General features: G+C 39.6%; 2 protein-coding genes across 3 annotated transcripts in view; one reads left to right on the forward strand and one right to left on the reverse strand.

Moving 5' to 3' along the window:
- The window catches only part of GAS2 (growth arrest specific 2), a 109,629-nt gene extending 107,394 nt beyond the window's left edge, over positions 1-2,235 (forward strand). Inside the window, exon 9 of one of the 2 annotated variants that reach the window (XM_040980285.1) lies at positions 1,940-2,235. In XM_040980285.1, coding sequence (XP_040836219.1) covers positions 1,940-2,166 — 227 coding nt within the window. In that variant the 3' untranslated portion in view covers positions 2,167-2,235. The remainder of the gene's footprint in view (positions 1-1,939) is intronic. The other variant, XM_040980284.1, reaches the window with a different exon arrangement.
- A 4,331-nt stretch (positions 2,236-6,566) lies between these two features.
- LOC121156388 (small VCP interacting protein) lies at positions 6,567-15,947 on the reverse strand. Its single transcript, XM_040980011.1, has 4 exons — positions 15,793-15,947; positions 13,454-13,504; positions 12,803-12,916; positions 6,567-8,111 (listed from the first exon to the last, which is right to left on the reverse strand). The coding sequence occupies exons 1-4, from the start codon at positions 15,844-15,846 to the stop codon at positions 8,097-8,099; spliced, it is 234 nt and encodes a 77-aa protein (XP_040835945.1). The 5' UTR covers positions 15,847-15,947; the 3' UTR covers positions 6,567-8,096.
- Between the last annotated feature and the right edge of the window lie 4,878 nt (positions 15,948-20,825).

Genomic DNA, 20,825 nt, shown 5'->3' on the forward strand with positions numbered 1-20,825 from the left:
TGGCTTCAAATTGTATGGGGCAGGTAGCAGACTAAGGCACATGTTGAAACCTGAGGCATGAGAAAACACTGATCAAATTATAGAAACCTTGCTAGATTTCACTTTTTACGTAGGAAATCTTATGGCCAAGCTTCAGACTGGAGTCACAAAATCTGGTTTCTAGACTGATCCTACTGAAGATCTGTGCATTGTCATCTGGGCAGCAGGAAGATGGTAGTGCTGGTACCAGGGCTGGGGAAATGACTTGGCAGTCAGCTAAAACCCTTTTATTTCTTAATGTTCTGAAGCTTAAGGTCAAGCTGGAAGTTGTTTCCCGAGCTCCCTTCTGTTCTCGGACCCTAATACTCTACGTAAGAGTAACCAGCAGAGTTACATTTAATTTTTATTGAAATAATTTATTGTTATTCTTCACATTATAATTTCTTTACGATGAACTTGATTTTGAAAGTAGCTTTGTGTCAGCCATACGAATCAGGGTTTCTTTGCTTAGTTCTCAGACAGACTTATGAGAGTCTGTAAAACCCCAGAAGGTTTAGGCAAAATATTGCAGATACTGCCATATGGAAAAGTGATACAAGGCTTTTATCAGCTTTATAAGGGCTCAATTAAAATAATGCTTACAGCAACTCAGCCCAACTGGTGGTCGGGAGCTTTACACACGTGCATATCTCAAAGTGACATGGAGTAAAAGAAATCCAAACGTCCTTCATAGGTTGTGCAATGAAAATGACTTCCTAGGTCCTATCCCACACTACTTTCCCTTTCCCAGCCCTGCACTGCCACCATGCAGCCACAGCGTTCGGGGAGGAGAGGAGGTGAACAGCCATCTGTGGTGATTGTGCAACAGCACCCCTTCATCCTAAACTATTCTGACAGTTGGAAGAAACCACGTCAGATTCCTGGGCATCATAGGGCAATTCTCCACAACTTTGAATTGTTTTTACTACATGAACTATTTTTTTTTAAGAAAAATATAGAATGAACGTTTTTTTAAAAGAAAGATACACTCTTCAATTTTAAAATGTAAAGCCTTGTTAAGCTTAAGTTGCTTGTTAACCTGGGCCTGGAATTAAATTTCTTAAAAAGACATATTCTACAGTTATAAAGAAAACAACAGATAAGAGCGATGTAAAAGTTTGGCTATTTAAAAATACCTTGCCTTGAAGGGTTGCAACATTCAGACAGCATAGTCAGATTTTTTCTGAATGAAGTCTTAATTTTCTATTTCTCAACCATTACATATATTATTGATAATATTACAGTTAAATAGCAGATATGTTCATGATTTCTTTAAGTATAGGTACAGGAGAGAATAACCAGACAGGAAGAACAGAGCACCAATCTGAGGTAGTAGCCAGGGACTGGAGGCAATAAGAGAGCTATATTGGGACATCAGGTATCACTAAGAAGCCACCAGATGCTGAACTGGAGAGATCCTGGTTCCCATGACACAGGTGGGTGACAGGGATGCTTACCCAAAGTCCATTTGCATACCCGAAACAAGATTTTTCTGCCTAGGCTATATACTAACTGAAGACTGCACCAAGAGAAAAAAACAGTCTAATCCTCTACCTGCTAGTGCCAGCATCCCATATGGGAGCCAGCTCGTGCCCTGGCTGCTCGACTTCTGAACCAGCTCTCTGTGGTGTGGGAAAGCAGCAGGGGATGGCTCAGGTTCTTGGACCCATGCACCCTTGAAGTCGCTGGTTCTTCATCTGGATAGGCTCAGTTCTAGCCATTGTGGCCATTTCGGGAGTGAACCAGTGGATGGAAGATTCTCATTGTCTATCCTTCTTTCTGTAGATCATTTTTCAAATAAAATCCTAAAATAAATGGGGTACAAAAAAAAAATACAAAGGAAAAGCAGAATTTCCCTAGAACAGGGATTTGGATTACTGTAAACAGAATTTAACCCTTTGGCCTTTTTTGCTTGTGTTTTCATTTCAGATGCTGCACAACAAACATGTTATGGTCCGTGTGGGAGGAGGCTGGGAAACCTTCGCCGGATATTTGTTGAAACATGACCCCTGCCGAATGCTGCAGATCTCCAGGGTGGATGGCAAGACATCCCCCATCCAAAGTAAATCTCCAACTCTGAAGGACATGAACCCAGATAATTATTTGGTGGTTTCTGCCAATTATAAGGCTAAAAAGGAGATTAAGTGAAAATAATTGGTAACTTCAAGGGGACTCTCATAATGGCCTGTATCCATCCACTTCTCCAGTAGAGTCAGTTTAGCTCACATTCTACTTTGGAAAAAGCATGAACAGTAAGAGTCACCACAGTGAAACATATTCAAACGTAGTAGCACTATTTATTTGAATGCCTCTGTAGAAAAGGACCTATCAAAAGAAATTCCAAAATCAGCTTTGAATTAGACATTACTTTAGGCAAATTACTTTTTCAACATGTAAGCACAATATGTAGAAAACAAAATTAGGAACACAATCCTAGCTAAATACAAAACCTGTTTTAGGGGTAAGGACTTGGGATTCACAAGAGATGTCCACGGAAGTGCCTGCTGTCTGTCTACATGTAAAAGCACCCCAGACATTTTTATAATTGCAGGATTTTTAAGATTTTTTTTAAAATGACAGTTAGTGGGAAAATGAGCTACTAAAATATGCAACAGCACTATGCAGAAGTACAGAATATTCAGAACAGTAATACTTTACTGGAAAGACAGTTTCAGCAAAGTTTACATTCACTTGGAAGGTTGCCTTAAAGTTTATTTCTTATCTATGACCAAATATCTGGGGTACTTTTGGAAGTTTTCAATACACCCCCTTAGAGAATAGTTTATAAAGGTCACACATTCCTAAACACGTGGCTGTGTTTAGAACTTTAGTGTAATTCACACATATAAGCTGACATACATTTATATTTTGATGAATAAACTGTACAAATTTTTACTTCATGTTATTTCAAAGCATTTTCTTATTAAAGTGTATCTTCAGTTAATCTTACTTTGCTCTAGTGCATTCAATATAAATTCACTTAGCTAATAATGTCATAGACATACGTATGCCTTGTGTACCTGGGATAGGGCTGTTTTGTATCAATAAACAGCAAACTATTGTCTTCATTGATTAAGAATTAAAAAGATAAATTTTTAAAATGCTATCTGTCTGTATGTTGATGCCTCTTTCTGAATCAAGCTAATCCTCCAAGAGCGAGTTTCCCTGAGAATTGCTAAATCAAATTGTGGTGACCTGACACTCCTCCATTTTGGGGAGGTGAATCGTGTGGGTGCCTGTTCTCCTTAACAGAGGGCTTTAATTTCATGCTGAGTCATATGCTCCCAGTAAACACAACTATTTTGTCATTTCTTTATTTTTCAACAACAAAAAAATTCTCCCTTTTTTTTTTTTTACTTTAAAAGGTTTGGGAAAGGAAGTTTTCACATGATCAATTTAGTGAAAATCGACAAAGACTGTTGGGAATTTTTGTAGTACCAGGCATGGTATAGTTAGCAGAACTATAAGTAGCACTTCAATTAAAGTTTAAAAAAGAACAAAAGAATAAACAAAGTATGAAATTTTTGTAGGTGATAAAATCACCTTAATGTACTAATTCTTTTAAAACTAAACACTTAATCTTTGTATTACTAGACTGATATTAATACTGAGTTTCTCACTGTAGTCAAAATTTTCTCCTATGCATACATTTTTCCATAAGTATACTTTTATATTTAATCGAGAAGTTAAACAAAAATCAATGCAGGTTAACAAGAATAGTATTCATCTTGATCTGTTGTATCAATTATCACGTGGTATCTTATATAATAACGATCTTCATGGCTTAATCAATACAAATGTATTTATTGTCTTGCAGTTCTATAATTGGAAGTTCAGTATGGTATCAGTGGGCCACAATATAGTCTCAAGGCTGTGTTCCCATCTCAGGAGTCTAGGAGGAGATGCAATTCTTTGCCGTTTCTGGTTTCCAGAGACAATAGTTTGAGAATTTTAACTTGATAATATTCTCTAATGCATGGGCACGCAACGGCTATTTTGATATTTAATGTCCAGACTTTGACTTTTTTTCTTTCTTAAGCATTTTATTCTATTTGGTGATACTCTGATTGGAATCATTGTCTTAATTTTCTTCCCATGTTGTTCATGGCTTGCACATAGAAATAGAATTGACTGTAACATATTAACACTGCATTCTACTAACCTTTTAATATTATTTTTTAAAGTTCCTTATAAACTCTTAAGAATTTCTCAAATGTGAGGCATTTTGTGCTCTTTTAACCTATTTTAAAACATGTTATTTATAGTCCGACTAAACCTGAAAACTTCAGAAAAGGAAAGGGAACTAGAGGAATTATGTAGAAAAGGTGAGTTCAGGATAACTCCTTGATGTCTGGGCCACGTGACAAGATACATTTCACAGAAACTTAGAGACAGCCAACGTGTGTACAAAACTAATTTGGATTTAGCTAAATGTGAAACACTGGAAAACGATACCACAAACTTCATAACTAGGAGACATTAAGACAAAATTCAGAATAAGTCAACTACGATAGCACAGAGAGTGAATCCCAGGAAACGTCCAAAGTGCCGTATCCACGTCAAAGTAGATTGTGCTTTGGATCTACGGTGATCACTCTTGGGGGCATGTTTGGAAGGTGAAGCAGTCCTATAAGACAGAAGCTGAAAAATACAAGGCCATATCCAAGAAGAAATTCCAGATCTGAATTGTTTAGTCATACATTTGTGACAAACCGAAACTTCCTTAACTCTGCTATACAAACAAATGTCTTGTGTCAATGATGTTTTAGAAAACTGAAGAACTATGGTGCCCACTTTGAATCAACCTACAGCATACTCGGTCATTCAGGCATCTTCAGATCCTTCCATGGAAAAGCTGGTGGGCATGTGGGTTGCAAAGAGAATGATGGGAAGTACGATTATGCTTTAAATCCATATATATGAAGTATGTAAAATGTATTAGCCTCGTATAAGTTATAAAAGAAAAATCCATCTTAAATATCACCGCAGATATAGACATACCTGAAATATCTGCTTTTTATTATTCTACATATGCAGAAATATTTTTTTAAATGAGATACCTTTTTCCTTTTAATTATATGGCATAATTATTAGTGAAAATAAGCCAAACTTTTGCAGTCAAAGGGGAGTTTAATTTATGCCAATTCTCCTGCAGTATCAAGGATGATAGATAGAACCTTTATTATGATATTATTTCTCTAAAAATAGCAAGAGAGATGTGTGTTGTGACACAGAGGATAATTTTGCAGACAGCAGCACTGGGATCCCACCTGGGCATCAATTTTTGTTCCAACTACTCCACTTCTGATCTGGCTCCCTGATAATGCACCTGGGAAAGCAACAGAAGAATGCTCAAGCACTTTCCTTTCTGTTTGCACATGGGAGACCCAGATGAAAACTCTTAGCTTCTGACTTTAGCATGGGCTGGCCCATGCCATTAAGGTCATTCGGGGAGTGAAGTACCAAATGGAAGATCTCTCCCTCCCTCTCTCTCTGTATAACTCTTCCTTTCAAATAAATACAATTGTTAAAATGAATAAATAACATGGAGCTAACAATTTCATTTTTCATCTGTTGTATGAGAAATAATCCCAACCGTACCTCCTGGAATTGCATGAGCAGACCAGTGTTTAGCTCTGTTCCCCATCTTAATCCCAAATAGGAGGTGTTCCTAAAGTTTTGTAAGCACCAACACAGGTTCTCATTAAAGATTTAATGAATAATAAAAAAGCTTGTTTAAACAGAGAAGAATGACATTAGTTTTTATATGATAAAGATAATATTTGTATCACCAAAAAGCAATACAGAATTTATAACAAAGCCATGTGCAGGGGAACTATTAAAGTGCATTACAACCACAATTTGTGAATGACAGAATCACATATAGATATTCACAAGATGGAGTTTTTCACAAACAGCTAGATAATATACATCCTTTTGCTGCCATACATATTAGTAGTAGAATGACAAGAAACAGCAGTCTATGCATTTTACATCTTAACATGATAGCTACATATTGCATACTATTTAAGTTATATTTCAGGAATTTGGTTAAAGATTTAGGTGACAAATGATCAACTAAAATGTTCTACTTAGATAATGAACTAATGACGATTGGCCCCATTTAAGGTATTTATTGGAACATCTCTGTGACTTGGGTGAAATATCTGGATGCATGGGCATTTTTGAACAGAGATTTACTGGTCTCCTATCAGTCATCCTACAGGTTTGTAACATTTGGGAACCACCGTCTGTTCCTGAAATTCAAGCACTTTTTGGGAAAGATGATTACATCCTGGAGGCAAAAAAAAAAAAAAAAGGAGAGCCCATGTCCCCCCAAAAGCAGTGTAAAACCACATCTTGTCAATCTTTCAACAGCAGTTGAACATTGCATTTTGATATAAACTGATGTTGGATATAGGGCATTATCCCTTTGATGTATAACTTTTGCGAACACTAATCTAATTTCTAAATCTTTAAAATGTAGTGAAGATCAACTCTTCTCGCTACAATAAAATAAAATGGAAGAGTCATATAGTCCAAAGGTGTGCTCTGGGTCTAATACATTCATCCATTAATGATCCTTCTTCCTTCATGCTTTGGAAAACCTTTAATCAAGTCAAGATTTTTATTACTAAAATGCAATTCAATCCACCATTCCACCATCTTGTATAAGCAAAATAATACTAATTCTCCAAAGTATGAGGAAAAATGAACCTGGTAACTGTATGTCTTGCCCGAATACTCCTGGGCTATTTCATAACCTAAAACAGTTATTTTTCTATTAGGAGTCAAGAGACCTATATTATATCTCAAACTCTTAAAAACGAACATGTACAGCATACTTTAATATAACACCGGCCATGTGCGAAGGGAGAATTAGTGGCTCAGTTTCCTTTTTATAAATCAAGAGAGTTGGTCTATTTAACTTACAGTCCCTACTGGCATGTAGCATCTACAAGTTCTTGCATAGCCTCGCATGTGGCCTTGCCATACTAATGAGTTAGTAATCATCATAGCTAATTACGATTCTTCTATTTCAGCTTGTTATATATTAAAAACAAAAACCAAATGTTCTGTTATGTTTCTAATGAGCAAGAGCTAAAAAAATTATCACTGTGGATTATAGAGAATCTCTTCTTTTTTATGTTTTAACTATATCTTTAAAAATATATACCTGCATATTTCTTTCATACATTCATACTTGCCTTGGCAATTTTACATCTGTGTAAATCTTATAATTATTCCTTAATAAATATAAAATTATAAAATAGTTAGGAACATTTGACAAATGACCCCCTTACTATAACTTGTACATATTCTTTGTTAACTCATTCAGTTACTATAAAGGTCCTCACAGACCTAAGTCTGACATTATTTTATACAATAGTGCATCACTGCCCTCTGATGGTACCGCTAATATAAATTTTAAATGTAGCACATAAATATTTTTTATTGTCATAAAGAACACAATATATGAACTTTATAAGTTGTTCAAATATAAAATAAATTAGGAGAAAATCAAATTTTACCTATAAATGTATATGGCTTAGTTATAAAACATAATAGCATTCCTTTACATAAGCCCTTCAAATAGATGTTTCATAATTTTCCCTGATGATCAGTTTAAAGGCACCACATCTGTAAGCTTAAGCAAAATTTTCAAATGTAATCAAATAAAAACAAAAATAAAGCAGTACAACCGAAAAGTAGCTTTATAAAGGAGAAAAAAATAATCCTAATTTTAATATTATCAATGGATGCAGTATTATTATATGCCACATATGTATACTGAACATTTATGTTCATTTTCTAACTATCAAAACAAAGGAACTCACTTTCAATCTGCAGACCTAAGACAGACTGTAAAATATGTGATGAGAAATTTAGCCATTTTCTAAGTTTTAGAATAAAAAGAATTCAACATATTCAATATAAATTTAGCACTGCATTTAAGGGCACTGACATTACAGAGTGTAAGTCTTCATTTATTCAGAGAGGAAATGAAGCTGGAGAATCCACTTGATTGTAGATGGTAAATTCCTGGCCATAGCAGACTCCTCTACTCGTAGTTAGCTTTATGAGACTGTCCACTAGAAGAGATAAAAATAGACAAAGTAATTTTTATTCAAAGTTATGTCACAAAAGTCCAGCGAACAAACAAAAAGAGGGATGTGTCATATAAAACACAGCAATATTGTTTTGGATAGCAGCCATGACAAAATTTATAGTCAACACTGTGAAATAAGATGACGGCTTAAAAAAATACAAAGAAAACAAAGTGTGTGGGCCAATCAATGCGTTGCTGCAAGAATGCTCTCTGGGCAACCTCGGTCTGTTGCTGTTGTTTTCCCCTGGTTTTTTGATTGGAGTTCTCAAGAATTACCATAACATGTGCTGGGAATGTAACACTGGCATAGGGCGGGACTGGCCAGCCAAGGCTGGGCTCTATTCCAATTTATCCCACATTCCCAGCAAACAAAAAATCCTTTAGTGTTTTAACCTAGATTGCATGCCACCCTCCCCCACCTCAAGGTGTAAAATTGATGGTGGACTGCTTGCCGAGCATCCTCTCTGCAGTGCCAAGTGGAACTGACGCGGCCACGGCCTTATGCACCTCAGCCAATTCTCCTGAGTCTTGGAACTACTTGCTGTTAAGTCACAGGCTTTCCTTGCACCTGGCTGCCTCCCTATAAATAATAAACATGTTCCATGTCCCATGTTGCCTGCCTGGGGCTTCTGTTTCAGGGAACTGAGAAATCGGTAAACATTCTACCGTGAAACTGATTCACAGTAGTTCAGTCCCAAGTAACAGCCAATAAAATGAAACAATCCACCAAATAGCAAAACAACCAGACCACCAAACAAAAATGAAGGAAATCCTTCTTCTAGTCAGGGAACCAGGAAGTGGTAGAATTATCAAAGAATGATTTGGCAAAGACTGTTTCCTTGCTTGAGTTGAGATAATATTCCATTTATTATTTTGTTCAACAAAGCCTATTGGCTCTGTGATAGTTTTAAAAGATTCGTTAGGGCCCGGCGCGGTGGCGCAAGTGGTTAAGGTCCTCGCCTAGCACGCCCGGGATCCCATATGGGCGCCGGTTCTAATCCCGGCGGCCCCGCTTCCCTTCCAGCTCCCTGCCTGTGGCCTGGGAAAGCAGTGGAGGACAGCCCAAAGCTTTGGGAACCTGCACCCGCGTGGGAGACCCGGAAGAGGCTCCTGGCTTCGGATTGGCATAGTATCGGCCCGTTGCACTCACTTGGGGAGTGAGTCATCGGACGGAGGATCTTCCTCTCTGTCTCTCCTCTCTGTATATCCGCCTTTCCAATGAAAAAAAAATAATAAAAATAAATCTTTAAAAAAAAAAAAAAAAAGATTCGTTAGAATAGAACTTGATGTTCAACTGCTTCTGGAGTAGTGTTTTCTGAGTATACACAAAGAATACTATTGGATCTTGTACATTAAAATGTGTATTTACATTATGCATATGTACATTAAAATGTATATTTAAATAAGTGTTAGAAATTAAAGGATAAAGCAGGTAAACATACTTTATTGCAAGACCTTTATAGCCTTTAATTTTGTACCTCTTTTCATCTGTAAGGAGATATCATCTACAGTATGCTATCAGGATTTAAAATTTTTTTTAAAGTTTCTGATTTCATGTTCCACCACATGTCTCTTAATACTAAAACAGCAGTAACGCAGTAACTCTCAGCCTGGTTTCACATTACAACTTTCCTTTGGAGATCCAAAAGTCCTAGGGTTAAATCCCCATCTCAGAAGTGCTGTGACTGGTGTGAGCAGGAACCCGATGACCAATCCTTCCCATTACATGAGGCTCTCAAGTGTGCAGCCATGAGAGGTCTACCACTGCCCTTCTCTACTACATCCCAGGGGTCCCGATGCAGTCATCACATTGTCTTCCTAAGGCAAGGGTGACTTCCTAGAAGACAGTGAGCACCAGCCAAGCCATCTATCCAGGAGGAGTTAGCGCTGATCAGGAGAAGAATATGTGCTAGATACAAAGAAATGGTCTCTCAGTATCAAGCATCAAGTTCAGTTATAAAGAACTATGCTGCATTACAGGTTGCTCCAGGCCAGATATGAAACAAAAACAAAAACAAAAATAAAAAGCATTCAAGCCAGCAAGGGTTTCCATGATTAAGTTACTATCTGACTTACATTTTTCTGTTTTACATGAGTCTCAGAGTTTATTTAAGAATTCACATTCCCGGGCCCGGTGCAATGGCACAGTGGTTAAGGTCCTCTCCTTGAATGCACCCAGGATCCCATATGGGCGCCAGTTCTAATCCCAGCAGCCCCGCTAACCATCCAGCTCCCTGCCTGTGGCCCGGGGAAGCAGTCGAGGACGGCCCAAAGCTTTGGGAACCTGCACCCATGTGGGAGACCCGGAAGAGGCTTCTGGCTTCGGATTGGCATAGTTCTGGCCGTTGCACTCATTTGGGGAGTGAATCATCGGACGGAAGATCTTCCTCTCTGTCTCTCCTCTCTGTACATCTGCCTTTCCAATAAAAATAAAATAAATCTTAAAAAAAAAAAAACAATTCACATTCCCTCTCTGATGTGCAGCTGGTTAACTTGAAAGAGGAATGTTCCTTGGAGCCAGCCAAGGGGTAGTAGAGGTGAATAAGACTATTGCAAAGGAATATGACACAGTGGACAGTGGTAGTGGCTTGGGACACTGAACAACTCTGAGCTGGGAGGATGCTGCTGCCTTGGTCCAGAGTGGTGGCCAGGAGAGTCATTACTGTCAAGCAGAGGCATTTCTTAAAGCACGGAAAATGGAAAAATGAACCAAATTTAGCATTTAATGGTTTTCACTTTGAGTACTTCCGATGGAACTAGAAGTAGCATAGGATCCAATTTCTTGCTAATCTTCAGGCTTCTATCTGTGAAAGCTTCAGGCTTGAAGAAGTCCCTTTCTTGCTTAAGAGCTTCCAAATGAGTATTATATTTACTAGAACATGTAAAAGAGTTATCTTTTTAATTTTAACCATATGTAAATTATAGCATCCTTATAATTTCTATGTGACTTTAACAGTATCTCTTAGTATTTTACTGTGAAATAAAGGATCTTAACATCAGCTACACTATCATAAGTTAATGTTATTTTTGTCTGTGAGAAACCCATTTGTAGATACAATTTTATGTCAATTGAATACTGGAAAAAATGTATTTCTGATCAAATTTTGAGCATCTTGTCACCTAACTTTTATTTTACACTAGATCTATTATGTTCTCTTATGGGACTATATAAAATCATAATCAAAATGCTCAGTTATTGACTTATTGACTTCCCTTATATCGTTAAAAGTTCACCATAAATTTTTCAAAATTTCATCGATTAAGTGAAACTAACTGAAGTCTCTATGCAATATCCCTGAACTAAAATGCAGCTAAGCTCTCCTCCCGATAAGTATGGTGTCTGTGGGAATGTGTGAGTGTAATCCTTAAGAGCAGAAACAAAGCTAATTTACACAGATAACAGATAAATCTGAAAAGGTAAATGTAAGTGAAATTAAAGATACTGTTCCTTTCATAAAAATTCTTAATTAAAAAATAATATTGTCTGGAGAGCTCTGTGACATAGCTGGAAGGCTGCTACCTGTAGTTCCAGCACACCATATGGGCACTGGTTCCTGTCCCAGTTGCTCCACTTCTGATCCAGCTCCCCCATAATGAGCCTAGGAAAGGAGGGGAAGGTGGACAACGTACTTGGACCTCTGCTCCCAAGCTGGTGATTTGAATGAAGCTCCTGGATCCAAGCATCATTCTGGCCCTGCCCTGGCTCTTCTGGACATTTGAGCAGACTAAAAAAAAAGTAGTGGGGGGAGATTTTTATCTCTATCCATCTCTATTCCTATGTAACTCTGCCTTTGAAATAAGTAAGAAATCTTAAATGAAAAAAAAATTTTGAAAATGGGACAAGATGAACACTTGAATGTTGTCTTCCTAAGAATTTAAATGTCAAATACAACCTCTACTGTGTTACCAACAGTAAGATTGTATAGCTGCTTAAGTTGTTAGTGTCCTGCTCGCTCACTATTATATTCCAAGTTGCTCGTTCTATGATGGATACATTGACAAGTATTTGAGTTACAGTCAATATCTGTAGACTCAATGTTTTAAATTAACTCTCACTTGATTATAAGAAATGGCAATAACAAAAACAACAAAACAATATCAAGGATCCCATCCCAAATAATTGGGTGAAAAACACAGGAAAAATATGTTTATTGTAATCCAAATAAAATTGATGGGTAAACATAGGTTAGAAATAATATCTTTCAACATGTCTCTAAGTTTGAGTTATTGCTACTTTCTTCTCTGTATTTTCTACATTGTTTGAATATCCAATACTTTCAATATTAGCAATACAAAGGTCCATCACGTAATTGAAGAAAAACTCATTTTATGAGAATACATACATGGGTTCTACAATGAACATTCAGAAAAACTAACTTACCATTGAATTCTATTTTCTATGAACTTTTTTAAGTTCCTTCAAAAGTATAAAAGTATTAAGACATGATACAGGATAAGCAGGGGAAACTAATTTGAGGGGGGGGGGGGAGGCAAATCTAGTCCTGAGAATGCCAAAAAACCTTGATATTTCACCTAACCTCTTTGATTCATACTTTTAATTTACTTCACAAACTATGATGATGAATTTCAAGAGAGAACTATTAAACTGACCGCTACTTAACTTTTAAACACATTTCCATTAAGTTAAAGTTTAAGTTAGTAAGTAAGACTTACTCTAAGTCCTCCTGCTGGTGGGGGCCCAGACGTAGCCATTTGTTTTTCTATTTTTTCCTTTCTCTTTCTCTTTTCTTCCACAGATTGAACATCTAATATTCCCCGAGATGCAGCCTTAAAGAAATTTGTTTAAGAAGTAAAAAAAAAAAAAAAACAACAACAAAAATCAGTATTCTATCTGCAACAGCTTTTTTCATTTGTTTCACTGGTTCTGCTTTTCAAGTTTTTTTTTTTTTTTTAGGGGTGGAATGTTGGTTTATTTGTTGTTTCAAAGAGAATATTTTTACAACAACATTACAAAGAACATGCTGTCATTTCTTCATTGAGTATTTTGCAATCACACAAAATTTCCTCTAAATTCACTTCCTATCTGTCAACAGTTCACAAGACATAACCACTTCACCCCAAAGTAGAATGTCCTAAAACAGACTGCCACTTAGGAGATCCCAAGAAGTTCATGCACTTTATGAAGCATGAAGGTCATTACCTTTAACTATATATAACTAATTATACATACTTATATATAATAATTTTAAATATATTTTAGGATGTCAGATTCAATGTGCACTACAGAATGCTACTAGCAGTTAACATCTACAAAAACTAAAGTACAAATGCCAATGATTTAAACATACTTTTGTTTAACCTTACCTCTTTTTGTCTTCTCTCTGCAGCTTCTGCAAGCTTTGCTCTTTTCTCTTCCTACAGAACATAAGTAAAAACGTTTTTAAAATATTAACATCATCATTCATAAATTACATACCGATGCTTTGTAAATAGCATCGTGGTTTATAAAAATGAGCACCAGCACAGGGGCCAGCATTGTGGCACAAAGGGATCAGCTCCTGCCTGTAGCATTCAGTTTCCCATAGGAGTCCTGTTGGAGTCCTGGATGCTCCACTCCCCATCAGCAGGAGTCCTGTTGGAGTCCTGGATGCTCCACTTCCCATCAGCTCCCCATGACAACACCCTTGGGAAAGCAACTGAAAATGATTTAAGCATTAGAATCGCTGCACCTACACTGGAAATTTAACAGAGTTCCAGGCACCTGGTATTATGCTCACCCACCCAGGCCATTGTAGCAATTAGAGAGGAACAGCAAATGGAAGATAACTCTATCTCTATTGCTTCCTCTTTCACAATCACTCTCTCTCTTTCTCTCTCAAACACGTAAATCTTTTTTTAAAAAGTACCAATCTATAATGTCCGACAAAAAGCGCCACTAATAGACCACTTATATAAGTGTTTCCTGAATTTAATATTCTCCTAAGCAATTTATCTTCAAATCAGCACATGCTAAGATAAATACAAGCAGGTAGTTCTCCGGAATAACATATTTGTTTTCTCTGTCTTTTAAAAGGCATACAATATAGTTGGGGCAATCACACAATTGTGTCCAAAATGCATGGAAGGAAATATATGGTATGGGAGTGCCAGTTAATGCTTGAAGTTACCTGATGTTTTCAGGAGAGGTTAACACTGAAATGAGCCATTGCACTGTCTAGGATAGAAGGGACTGAAGGAAATTTATGACAGGTAATGTTACCAGTCAAGGAGCAGTGAATTTATTTCCCTAGACCATTTATTAGTTAAACATACAGTTCTTAACTGTGTTGAAAATAAGTAACATTCCCTGGGGGCGGGGGGGCTGATGGTTGTAATTTCCCTGTTTCTAATACCAGAATAGATGCATTCATGCACTGCTGGGTCAGTATTTGCTCACCCGCAGCATGTCTCTGAAACTACTGTGGGTGTTGAGAATGCAACAATTTAAAAGCAACACACAAAAAAGCAAAACAACAAAGAATGAGGCCACACAGACCATTACAGTTAAGTAACTCTGTTAGTATTCTGAGGAAACATGAAGGCATCTTGCATACTAATGAGAGGATGAGAGGGGAGGAGAGTAGGGAATAGCTTTTATTTTGGTGCTTCAGAAAAAGTTCACTGATAAGCATCCCAAGCAGCAGCCATATGGTTATCAAGGGCACAGTGTAAACTACGGGATGGTAGGGCTTAACAAACACCTACAGACCAACATTTTATCAAAAGCCGGAAAAAGGAAAAAAAAAAAAAAACTTCTTTAAAAGCAACAGCAGCAAACAAGGCAAGTTGAGCTTTGCCACTTCAACTTCTGGGTCATTTTTAGTTTCTAGAATCAAATAATAGAAGCGTTTACATACTTCCCTGGCTAACTAATTTTCTCCAACTAATTTCTCCTGAGATAGGACAAAAGAGAAACTTAGAGCTTCTATGCTTTCAACACCTCCTGTTAGAAATACTAATGTAAAGAAGCCTCACCGAAAGCTGCAAAAATTAGAAATCTATAGTACTTCCAACTGTTAAAGAATATTGCAAGAGACAAAACTATATTGAAATGTATTCCTTCTTCCTATAAAATTTAAGTTAAACTAGGCGCTCAATAATTTTTTAAACACCGCAACGTTGAACACTTTGTACTACATAAAAGATATTTTTTGAAGGGAAACAACAATGAAATATGAAAAACACCAAAAGTCAAGCACTGATTAATAAAATATCCTATAAACCGCAGCACTATAAAGAAGCTTATTCAGTACCTTCTTTAAATAGTTGGTACAGACACATGAAAACGCACATCTACCAGAGTGACCAACGTTTTAGTTCTCGAGTAAAATGATCTTTTCACAGCCAGATTGCATCAACTACGCCACTAAGGGCGCAGACGCGGCACGCTTAGTGTATCTTTCAATGCTGCCAGTCGGCGAAAGGCAACAAAGGCCTGCGAGCTGCCCAAAGACAACAGTCAGGCCGGCAACACCGCAACAACCCTTGTTAAGCTTCCAGGCGTCTTTGCCACCAGGGTCACTAACTGCGAACTCTCAGGCCAGTGCAACGGCGTCCAACGGCCTGCCAGGAGCTCGCGCCTCCCAACGCACCCTTCCGGGAACAGGTGCACCAGCAGGTGCGACACCGACGTCTTGGAGGCTCGGGAACCGGATCCTACTCACCAGGTTCGGCGAGGGAGGTGCGGACTCCCCAGGGCAGGGAAAACACAGTCCCATCGGGACAACACCAAGGGGGGGTCCCTGCCCTTGCGTACCCGAGACCTGGCGCGGCTAATTGTGCTGTCAGGAGCGCGTCCCTGGTCTTCCGAGCGCGCCCCGCCCTCGGCCCGCCCCAGCCGGCTCCCAGTGGCTGGGCTGGGCTCCGACCGCCTCCGCCCCGCAGCTCCTCCAAGCGCACCTCGCCGCTGCCCGTCCGCTCCTTCTTCCTGCGTCAAGGCTCCACCCCCGTTGCCCTGCCACTCTGCCTTGGCAGCTCGGTTCCGCCCGGCTGAGGCATTGACACATCCCCAGATTCAGCGCTCGGTGGCGCCTGGTTCCGCCCAGCCCCGGTCGCGGAGCGCTAGGCCTCTGCGCAGAGCCAGCCTAGCTAGATATACCTGCCGGGCTAGGATGGGAAAAGTTTGGCCGTGGTTCTCAAATGCCGTGCTGCTCCTAGTAATAAAATAAAAAATGCCTGTTCTGCCTCTTCTGTGGAATGCGATTGCAGCTTCCCAGAAGTTAAGGTGGCTTTGGCGAATTGACATCAGCACCAGTAGGTGCCTCCCAGTGACGCTCAAATTTTGAATCTAGCCTGATAAATGCAGTCCGAGCTGAGCGTCCCCGTAACTTCCGGTATTTGGAATTCACTTATTCCTTCAAGAGCGATAATAAAGTGCCATCTCAGAAATATCTTAATGAAATGCTTTGTTGATTTTAATAAGTATAGACTCAGATGGACATCCGATTTAACTAGAGATGCTGGGCAGAATCTTGGGTAGGATCTGAGATTTGCTTTAAGCAGATCACCAGTGACGCTCAAGGTACTGATATCCCCTCTGCCCGGACACGTTTGCATTGTTTCTGTATCCCTGCATATGGGTAAGCTCCCATTACTGTAGTCTGTGAATGAGAGATAACATCTCAAACCTACTGCTAGCATCTTACATATTTTCTTACCAATGATGTTTAAATGGTACCTAATTTACGTATAATATCGTGCACCTATTTTAATTATGCAGTTCACTGAGTTTTAGCAAACATGCGTTTGTATGTTACCACCAAATAATAATAATAATAAAAAAAACCAGAAAGCCGGGATGGGGTGCACTTGGGACGCACCTTCTTGCAAGCACACCTGGGAAATCAGTATATGATGACTCGGCTTTCAGCCACCAGCACTGAACACATAGTTGGTGTTCCTGACTTTGACTGAGGCCTTTCTGCGTCCTAGCTGTTGCAAGAGTTTGGAAATGGAACAAGCACACTCATGGAAGATCTCTCTTTGTCTTGTTCTCTCACACATTCTCTCTGCCACTTTGCTTTAAAATAAAGATTAAAGGAAAAATGTAAAAATTGCCCTCACCCCAGAAAGTTCTTACTCCCACCCAGCCAGAAGCTGGAAGCTCCATCCCTATCTCCCACACAGTTACAGGGGACCAAGGACTCGGACCACCTTCCGCTCTTTTCCCTTGTGCATCATGAGGGAATGGAATCAGAAGTGGAACAGCCAGCACTCCAGCTGGTGTCCATAAGGGACACTGGTATTGTAAGTGGCAGGCTAACGTGTCACACCACAGGATAGAGTCCCATTTTAAAATGTTTTATGTGAGAATTTATAGAGGTACATCATATTAGGTTTATGTCGGTACCTGATTTTATATTTCTATAACTTTTTAAAAAAATCTGTAATCTATCTTAAAATAATCATAGTTCATGTAATAAAGTCAAATCTTGATAATTGACTGTATTTCCCCCAAAAGACTATTGGGTATGATGCATTGAAACAGCTGTTGTTCCTTGAGTTTTGGCAATTTCGCTGAACATCAATTTTCTGAATAAATATTGGTCTATTTCCCAGACTATGTGGTTGTCTTGTTCCGTGTTCCTCCTAATACCAACACTATACTGCCTAGATTACTGTTGATCTGTAGTAATGCTTTGTGTTTTCAGGTGGAATAAATCCATCTCACAAAATTATTTAACTGTTCCAGGACTTTTGGATATGTATATGAATAAGTACTTTTATTTCCACTCAATATATGCCCCTCCACATGCATGCGCCATACATGCAGACATAATAGGATTTTGGTTGTAATTGTATTGGAGCCATTTGCCTGTGAGCTGATGCAGGGGTAGGCATTTAGCTTAAGAGTTGAGATGTTATTTAAATGTCTATGTCATCAACTGCAAAGCTCTATGGGTTCCTTCCTCAGCTTAGTATAGAAATAAAAAGCCAAGGATCAAGAATCGGTTTCAGGCAGAGAAGTTTCATAAACAAATGTGAAAATGAGGAAAAAGATGAGAGCCCCTCTGAGGAGAGATCTAGAAGATAGGGTGAAACTGAAAGGAAAGGGGGAGAGACTCTGGGGTTTCAAAAAGTGTCTTGGGTTTTTAAAAGTTCCTGACCCCCTCATTGTGTTGGTCAGCTGGGTAAGAGTCCCTCTGTTTTATGTCTTTCTGGGCAAACCTGTGAAAGACCTTACTCCCTGAAATGGCATTAACGTGTTATTTTCCTGTCCATTGCATGAGGCAAAAATGTGACATTCCTGACAAATTGTTTCTTTTCTCACTGATGTGTCTGACTTCTCAGGATTTAAATGCTGTCTGTTTACCATTCTGACACAAGCAAACATGGAGCAGTGAGGTAGTAGCACTGGGAGAATGGCTTCCCAAGGTTTGCCCTGAACCTAACACAAGATTTTAGCATTCGTGGCCACCTCTTGCCATGAACAAGAAGCACAATGAACAAAGTAAATTTTATTTTAATATCAATTATCTATGAATAAATTAATAGCTATATGATATTGGGTAAATACATAATAAGCGTTTATTTGGTGACATAGAGCCAAAGCAGGTAAAAAATCTACAATGTTTAGGATTCTGATCCAATTACTTCGATAAAGATTTACAACGCAAAAGCTCAGGATTCCAATCCTATCACTTCAACATAGTCAGTAAACAGCATGCATTGAAGGTAACCATCCTTTCTTGGAATTCTAGAAACTCCAAGATCGTTCCTATTTCCTGCGTGCTTCTTGGTGTTTCAGAAAGCAGGGCTTTTCCCATGACAGAATGCAGGTGTTTCTTAGGAGATTCCAGAGTTCCAGGAATACATTCACCTTGACAATTAACCCCATCACCAGGGCTGGAGTCTTGTGCATGTGCTTGCGTCCCAGGTGTGTGGAGGTGTTACATCCCAGGTCAGCATTCATGTAGAAGGACCAGATCTGGGGAACTGTCTATGATTTCGGGTCCCTGTCAGGTGGGTAGAACTTCAGACCATCAAGCACATCACCTCATGAAATACTGGGGTTGGAAGACCGGGCTGGGAAAACCATGTGTTCCTGGGTGCAGGGGTGATGTATTGCTCAGGGAAGGGAGTATGGGATGTATGGGAGGGAGGACTGCTGAGAGGGTATGTTGCAGGTAAGGAATGACTTCTGGGGGACTTCCACGAACAGGACAACTGTACTTGCAGGTAAGAGTGGGCTTAGACTGAGTAGTCTGGAGGAAGGAAACTGGAAGATCTTTCTGTGCCAGAATGATGTACCTAATCATGTGGGAGACATGAGCTGGGCTAATTAGCATCCATCACTGCTGACCACTACCCATCGACACACACGAAAGACCCAGAGACGGGTAGGCAAGCCTAGTAGGGGGACAGTGGGAGCTACACTGCTAGGCCAGTGCCCCAGCTGGTGAGCACGCGAGCTGGGAGTGGAGGCAGATTAGTCTGGACAACATTACAACACTCATTGGCCTACATGTGAGCTGGGTTGGGCTAAACAACCATATCCAGTGCTATAAGCATGAACCAGATCAAATGCAGACTGGTTGAACTTTGCTGCGGCATCAGCTGGCAAGTGCTGAGAATAGGGGCAAGTCCTGTGATGCTAGAACATAGAACCACCTGGAAAGTGTAAGATCCTGGGCTGGGAATGGACCCATTAGGAAAATTGTGGGGACCCCTCTTGATTGCAGCTCCCATTGGTGAGCATGAGAACCAGGGTTTGGACTGGGCATGACTGGACAAGTAGTAGGCCCAATCACCATATGTGTGGATTGGATAGCAGGGTCAGTTGGGTCAGGTCAGCCTGTGCAAGAATCATGGCTGATGGGCCCGGCGCGGTGGCGCAAGTGGTTAAAGGTCCTCGCCTTGCACGCCCGGGATCCCATATGGGCGCCGGTTCTAATCCCGGCAGCCCCGCTTCCCTTCCAGTTCCTTGCCTGTGGCCTGGGAAAGCAGTGGAGGACGGCCCAAAGCTTTGGGAACCTGCACCCGCGTGGGAGACCCGGAAGAGGCTCCTGGCTTCGGATCGGCATAGTATCGGCCCGTTGCGCTCACTTGGGGAGTGAATCATCGGACGGAAGATCTTCCTCTCTGTATATCCGCCTTTCCAATGAAAAAATAATAAAAATAAATCTTTTAAAAAAAAAAAAGAATCATGGCTGATGGCTGGCCAGATGAGGATTATTCTGGGTAACTCCGACTGGGCTGCAGTTCCCACTGGTGTACATTAGGACTGAATGTGTGTGGGCAGGGATTGCCTGAACTGCAGCATCCATTGGTTTGCACATGATATGGGGCTGGCCCAGAAACTGCAATCAGCAGTGTGTATAGGCTGATGCAGGTGGGACACAGCTGGATTCTGCATTGTCTGGCACACATAGGAGTCAGGTCTGGGGTCACGTCTGGTGAGGTTCCCTTGGGAACTTCTCCTAACTGGACTCCTAACTCAGAACTCCAGCAAAAGAGTAAATCCATAGGATCTGTGGTCTGATCATGGAGGACATGTTTCAAAACTCAGTCTCCTCAGTTGTTGAAGATGGTTGTTCATTGGAACCTGCAGAGGACATTTAGTCCCTTGGACAGCTCTCCAGGCCAGGGGGTGACAGCAGGTATCTGGGCAAATGGAGATTATAAATTGGATTATGTCACCAAATGTAACTTGAAAAAATTTCCTCATTGCTGAAACAATGAAATCAAAAGCATTTCA

Source organism: Ochotona curzoniae, unplaced genomic scaffold (assembly GCF_017591425.1).
Source record: "Ochotona curzoniae isolate NIBS_2020 unplaced genomic scaffold, NIBS_Ocur_1.0 contig_3432, whole genome shotgun sequence".
In the NCBI taxonomy this organism is placed as follows: Eukaryota; Metazoa; Chordata; class Mammalia; order Lagomorpha; family Ochotonidae; genus Ochotona; species Ochotona curzoniae.

Excerpts from the sequence above, each read along its gene's own strand:
- LOC121156388 (XM_040980011.1), bottom strand. The coding sequence starts at position 15,846 with ATGGGACTGTGTTTTCCCTGCCCTGGGGAGTCCGCACCTCCCTCGCCG. Across the intron at positions 13,505-15,792 it reads CACCTCCCTCGCCGAACCTG|GAAGAGAAAAGAGCAAAGCT; the intron begins GTGAGTAGGATC and ends TATGTTCTGTAG. Across the intron at positions 12,917-13,453 it reads CAGAGAGAAGACAAAAAGAG|GCTGCATCTCGGGGAATATT; the intron begins GTAAGGTTAAAC and ends AATTTCTTTAAG.